The 7231-nt window shown below is 48.2% G+C and overlaps 1 gene segment (V, D, J or C); it reads right to left on the reverse strand.

Annotated features, from left to right (window-relative positions):
• Positions 1-6459: 6459 nt before the first annotated feature.
• On the reverse strand, positions 6460-7014 carry LOC138401625 (immunoglobulin lambda variable 1-40-like). The segment is given in 2 exon segments: positions 6460-6782; positions 6891-7014. Coding segments are annotated over 2 exon segments (447 nt in total).
• Between the last annotated feature and the right edge of the window lie 217 nt (positions 7015-7231).

The raw sequence follows: 7231 nt of genomic DNA on the forward strand, positions 1-7231 counted from the left end.
GAAGGACATCCAGGCAGGCGTCTGCACGTGTGACCCACAGACTACAGTGACATTGGAGCCAGGTCGTGGGGAGTTAACGTCCTGCTTCCTGGGCCCCACAGTGGGTGAGCGAAGGGTGCAGAGGTGATGCCGCATCGAAAAGCACGGGGGTGCCTGGACTGGCAGCCACAACAGCACAGGGGTTAGCTGTGAGCCTTGTCTGCTGGGAGAATTCACTCTTGGTGAGCGCCGTGAACTCTGCAACTCCTCGCAAAGGTGTCACATCAGATCGTCATTTGAACTTCATCACCAGTGGGGAGGGCATGGGCAATGTTTGCAGAACGGGGAGTGAAATAAGTTTGGGGGTAAAATCACAGAGCTAAGGAGTGTTAGGTGTGTCCCTCCTGTGTATGCTTCAGGTGAGTGAGGGTCACGAGTTGGCATCTAGAGACATCAGTGTGGTGGGGTGGACACCTGCATCCCTGCAAAGGACAGGACCTTCTGACATGTCCACGCTTCATGTGGGAGGCCTGGTCCATATTCTAGACAAGGAAGGACCTGGATGGAAGGCTGTGGATGATGGTTACCTTTGGGTGTCCGGGGAATAGGAGAGCAAGCAAGTAACTGGAAGCACATGCTGCTAATTTCCAAATTATCATGTCCTGGTTTTATCCTGTTTAATACTTCCTTCCTCAATTCATATGTTTCTTCACAAAATTTTGCTACAGGTAACAAGAATAAATCAGGTTTCACATTCAGTAGTTTTCTTGGAAATCTTAGCTAAATATCCAAATTCATGGCTTGCCAGTTCTGCTTCCCACACGACTGCACCACACAATGAAGCTTGTCTCCCTCCCACTATGTGACAATGGTCCCCTCTCTGCCAGTCTCCAAAACTGTGCTCCTTAGTTCCCCATGAGCTCTCTCCAGTAGACCAGCAGCACGTTTAGCAGCCGTATTTCCACCATCCGTCTGTTGATGCGGCACTGGGTGCTCCCTGAGACAGCACAGCTGTCCTCTGCGCGCTCCTCACTCCCTGCTGAGCCCCAGAGAGCCTTTAGCACCCACATTCCTACTAACAGCAGTTCAAGCAATCCAGGCTTTTCTACCAGGTTTCTCAAAATTCTCCCAACCTCTACTTCTTATTTAATTCCCGAGCTGATTCCATATTTTTTTTTTTTGATATTTCTTTACAGCAGTGCTCCTCGTACATTCCTCTCCATTCATTTTTTGTTGCCACTGTGACAAATTACTACAAACTGGGTCATGTAGGTGACAAATACATGCGTATTGAGTGAGACATGCAGGAGGAGATACTGCTGTGTGTAGGGCAGTGTCTGGGGCTGGACGGTCCAGGACAGAGGATGGGGCTTGGTCACCATGTGAGGACCAGGCACTTTCTCCTCCCCAGATTTGGGGACATTCATATCTGGATCTATCTAGCTAGCTAGCGACATATTTTATGATAAGTAAACAGAAAGAGAGAGATCGTAGAACTACCAGGCTTCTGTTCAGGTAGCTTTCACAGGCTAGAGGTCGGGCGTAGGTCAGACGTCACACGAGGAGGGACAGCACAGGTCTGATGCAACAGGACAGCTGCAGAGAGTGAGAGGACAGATCTGACGGCTGCAGAGGATTTTACTCTCCAGCTTTGGAGCCAAACATGTCTGTGATATATTTGAGAGGCAGGATCCAATCAAACGCCAACACATCCTATACCTGTGACTGAGAAAGTGGACACGCCATAGAAGCAGAGAGTGCATGTGATAACTGGTGTGTCTTTAATGACACGGGATGACCCTTCCAGTTTGGGGATAAATGTGCTCTATGTTTAAGCAGCACATAGTCTATTTACAAAGCATGTCAATAGAGGACAGCCCCGAAACCTTTCTTGCATTGAAGAAAGGATGTGTCCAGGAGTGGAGGAAAGACAGTCACGTCTCACAGTGACCGTCCATTCTGACAAATGATTGACCAAATAAATGTTTACTTGAAATATGTCTTGTTTAATTAGATGCCAACACCAAGGGTGGCACCATTTGTGCCATTTATTTGAAAAAAATAAAATACAAACATAAAAGTTTCATTTCCTCAAAGATTTTAGATTGAAATAACAATAACTTAAAATTCAACTTCAATCATATCAACCACTGGTTATGCAAGTGCTACAGATAAATACAGATTTTGTAAAATCACAATCTGTGTGCAAAAGGATCCCCATGCCCGTTACTTGTTCAACAACAAAGTGAGAGATGAACTTGGTGTGAACAACAACCTGCTCTTTCAAGGTCGTCTATCTCTTAACTAAACACAAGGTCAATAATGGTCATTGACCTGCAAAACATTTCCACAGTCATTAATGCATAATTGATGTTACTTTGTAAACAAAGTGTATTTATCTCTTTTACTTGATATATTTAATCTAAATGTTCAGCATATAAGATATTTCATCAGCTTCTGATAACAGGCGGGAGTGTGGAATTTGGATTCAGAGGGGTGCTTGTCTTTGTGTCATCCAAGCACAGCGGGGGGTTAACACTCCCATGTGGAGTGGGCATCAGAAGTGAGGGATGATCTCCTCGTGTCCCCTCTGTCTGACTTTGTAAACACAGTGGGTGACAAAATCTTTAAATTTCATCCCTCACAGTTATAGTTTGTTTTCAGTTGGTCCCTCATCCCCCACCAACTGGACTCTTGTCCCTAGTATTGCATTTCCCAGAGTGCAATGAACAAGGCCACCTCTGGTGCTGTCGCTGCTATGGGTGCTGGAAGGAGGGGAGGGGTCTCACTGGGGCCAAAGCGGATCCTCAGAGCTGGGAGGGCAGCGCTGGGGGGAGAAGTCAGGGCTGCTCTCTCCCTAACTGGACACAGTCCCTCACTGTCTGCTGCCCTCTGGATGTGGCTGAATTTCAGACACAGGTGTAAAGGAGCAGAACTAATTCATCTTGAGTTATGTCTGTTCTGTAAAATTGTGCAGCTTTAACAATTGTCTTGGCTGTTCTTTGATTGGTTGGAGTCTGCGTAACTATTTGGCAAAAAACCTAGAATAAAAATTCTAATTTGTTTAAATAATAGTAGCATGGATAGAATTTAACATAAACTAAGTAAGAGTAACAGGCAGTTTTTGTCCCACTTCCCCATCTGCCTGTGTCACTGTGAGAAGCATCGCTGTGCCATATGGCACAGAAATAGTCAGCCTCGTCCTCAGGCTGCAGCCCAGAGATGTGCAGAATCCCTGCATTGGCCGAGGCATCTTTGGAGCCAGAGAAGCGGCTGGGGACCCCGGAGCCCTGGTGCTTATCTGAGTCTGAGTAGTAGTACAGCAGGTACCGGGGAGGGCTCCCTGGCTTCTGCTGGTACCAGTACAAATTTTTACCACCAACACTGATGTCACTTCTCAGGGTGCAGGTGAGTCTGACAGAGGCTCCAGGAGATGCAGAGAGGGAGGGCGGCTGGGTCACCACAGGCTGGGACAGGGAACCTGAAAACACAGATACAAGTGCTTACTAAGGCAGTATCCAGGATAAAATTTCTCAGGGATCTTTGGCAGATGATCCAGAGACAGGGTAGGGGCTGTTAATACCACATAAGGCCTGTCCCTACCTGTGCAGTGAGAGAGGAGCACGAGGAGGAGAGGAGCCCAGGCCATGGTGGACACAGACCCTGGTCCCCACAGTGGGGCTGGGCTGCCCCAGGCCTCCTTTTGTCCCCACTCTCTGCAGAGGAGGGGCTGCCCATGCAAATGTGTTTCCATCCAGGGACTGCCCAGCCCCTTCCTGAGCCCTGGGCTGGAGCTCAGCTCTCCCTGCACACTGAGGAGGAGGCAGCTTTGCTTTGCCCCTTGGAGGAGCCCTGGGAGGAAGCAGCTGCTGAGACCACACAAAGGGCCCTGCTCAGGGGACTGTGCCAGGCCAGAGAGGACACAGCTGCTGAGTCCCCATCAGTGAGCACAGGACACAGTCCTGAGGGCATTCCTTCTTGCAGTGACTGGTCCTCCCTGAGCAGTTGTGTAGGGACCACAGGTCTGTCCCGCAGCGCCCCCTGCTGGTCACAGGCACACACCTCCCCGTGGCCCAGAGACCTGAGAGCCCAGCTGGTCCCTGCAGCTCCCCAGTCACTGTCTCTGTCACACAGCCATGGGCTGACTCCCTGGTGGAGTGACCCCAACACACTGTGACTGAGCGCTGGGGTTTCTCACTCCCAGAAGGAGCCCTGGACTATGAGGGGTGCAATCATGTGTATATATAACTTTTTTAGGTATTAGCTCCCCATAACTTTCTAAATTTCTATAAAAACCTAAATGTCCTCATGTGCCATCATTGTAGGCACCACAGATGGTGGAACATTGAGCTGATGTGAGCGGTAGGGACAGGCTGCTCAGGGCAGTGGGATGGAAGGACAGTGTTCCTGGAATTGGCTCAGTGATGTGTTTAAAATTCAGAAACTCAGAAAACATTTCAAAAGTCCCTCAGTGAGGATACTGAGTAGACATGATTTATGAAATCATGAAATTTAGAAATAACATTTACTTGCTCATAGTCTAACAGAGTTCTTAAGTTTTTGAAGTGAGCTTTTTTTCCCTAAATTATTACTTTTTTGATTATCTGTGTCTTATATTTCTGGTTAGTATTTTGCTTTAGAGAGAATGCAATGTGTTTGTATTCCAAACATAATTTTCCTTATTTTTATTTTCTTACTTATATTTTTTATAGTTTATTAGGAAGGTCAGTGTGACATTGTAATGTTTCTGCAGGAACATTGATGCCTGGACACAAGAATGCAGACACCATCCCTTCCTCTCTGTATCCCAGATGCAAATCTGCTTAACTGTGCAAATGGTCCCAGAATCCCAGATTCAGAGGCTCTTTTGGTAAATAATTATGTCCAGGATCCCCTGATTCCCTCAGGCCTCTCTGCTCAAGGTACCCAGAGAGATCCTTCCAGTCAGGTCTGGAAAGTGGCCCTGGGATTAAACTCCATCCTTCCCATCGATATAGTTGACCTCTACACTTACTTAAGTCTCATTTTATTCCATCTAAAGGAATTTTTATTTTTTCATAAGCCACTGTTTTGCATCTTTGTCATGAGGGTGTCTGGATGCTGATGGGCTGTTTGGCCACTCATGCTGGCACCGTGTGAGCACAGAGAGAAGTTACTGCAGTCACGTCCCGACACAAGTCCCAGTTCCCGGTGGAACATCCCCTGCTGAGGCCTCAGGGGACACTCACTGGATCTGCTGTGTGTCCCCCGTGGTGAGTGACAGAGTGGCATGCTCAGGAGCAGGCCCTAGAACAGGCCTGGAGCCCTGAAGCTGCAGAGCCCAGCATAGGTGGAGTCTGCAAGATGCTTTATCTCCTGGGCCTGGGATGGAGGTTTCACCTCACTCTGCCCATTCCACTGTCTGTGGGAGGAGCTCTGCTCTTGAACACACATGTTCTGCTTCACGGAGGGGAGCAGGCTGAGTGTGGGACTCAACACGGCCTCAGTCCTAAGTGGCCTGAAGTCAGTGACTCATGAAGGGCCTGAGATCTTCATTGGTCCTATGTGACTGGAAGCAGGATGGCATTTGCATAGATCCCCAAAGCCACCAGCAACTAGGGAAATGCGATCAAGTCTACAGATATAGACCACTGCAGACCCATTGGGGTGGCTATAAACAAAATGACAGGTAATGACAAATGTTAATGAGAATGTGGAGAAATTAGAACTCTTATATATTATTCATGGAAATGTAAACTGGTTCAACCCCTTTGGAAAGCAATCAGACATTTCCTCAAAAACAGTAATTATATCACCTTGAACGTCCACTCCTGCCAAACCCAACAAAAATACACACATAGTCCACAGGGAAATTTGAAACGTGTGTACCAATGATTACAGCAGCGTTACTCATAAAATGGAAAGTCTTAAGCAAACTGTCCAACAACTCATGAACGTTTAACAACCTATAGTACATACATAACAGTGGACTATATTTGGTAATAAAAATAAATGAAGTACTAAATTGTGTCTTGATATATTTCATATATGAAAATTAACCTAATAAACATTTTCATACACTAATCTGCTAAGTTATGTAGATAACAAAAATCGGATTTATAAGCCACAGTTATAATACTAGCTATTAGACTAATAATTGTTTATTTGTAGCGTGACGAAAATATTCTAAATTCATGTTACGGTAATGGTGGCACAACGCAATAAATACTAAAGAAAATTTGAAGTGTATATTCTAAATGGGAGAAATTTATGGTATACACATTATAATATATCTTAATAAAGATGATTCAAAACACAATATGAAAGCGGGCAAGGTCACTGGGTTTGGAAGGTCACTGACCATTTAAAGCAGGTCTGTGCTCTGAGAGGAAGATCTTCAGATGTGAATGCCCTGGGATTGTCCATAATCAATCTTTTGCCTGCCGTTTGTCACAGGCAGTCATGACAGTGATCACAAGAAAGCAGGGGCAGGTTTTTGTCTCAGTTCCCCCTGTGTCTGCAGCACTGTGGAGCATCAGGGCTGCCGTCATAGGACTGACAGTAATAATCAGCCTCGTCCTCAGCCTGGAGCCCCGTGATGGTCAGGGAGGCCGAGCTGCCAGACTTAGAGCCAGAGAACCGGGCAGGGACCCCCGAAGCTCTACCGCTATCACCATAGATGAGGAGTTTGGGGGCCGTTCCTGGGAGCTGCTGGTACCAGTACACATAACTACCCTTGATGTTGCTGCAGGAGATGGTGACCGTCTGCCCCAGGGCTCCAGACACCGAGGGCGGCTGAGTCAGCACAGACTGGGCCCAGGACCCTGGAAGGGGGAGAGACACAGACAGGGTGATTCTCAGTGTGGAAACACGAGGACAGAGCAGGGCCCCAGGGTCTTCCCAGGGCCCTTCCCCTGCCCGAGTCAGGTCACCTGTGCAGTGAGCCAGGAGGGTGAGGAGGAGAGGGGCCCAGGCCATGGTGGAGACTGTCCCGAGTGCTGCCTTCTGTGCCCGCAGCTGAAGCAGCTTCCCCAGGTCTGTCCTTCCCCTCTTCATACCCTGAGAGGGGAGGCTCCCTCCATGCAAATGAGCCCCAGCTTTCTGCCCCCACCCTGGGCCCTGGTCAGGCCCCTCTGCCTGAGGGTGTCAGGGGTGGGCGGGGGCGGGGCTGTGTGGTCCCAGGGGGTGGGGAGGTCACAGCTGTGCCCTGAGCAGAGGGCACCAGGCAGGGCAGGTGGCTGGTCCCAGCTCTGATCACCCGATACCTCTCAGG

Source organism: Eulemur rufifrons, chromosome 21, assembly GCF_041146395.1.
Source record: "Eulemur rufifrons isolate Redbay chromosome 21, OSU_ERuf_1, whole genome shotgun sequence".
Taxonomy (NCBI): Eukaryota; Metazoa; Chordata; class Mammalia; order Primates; family Lemuridae; genus Eulemur; species Eulemur rufifrons.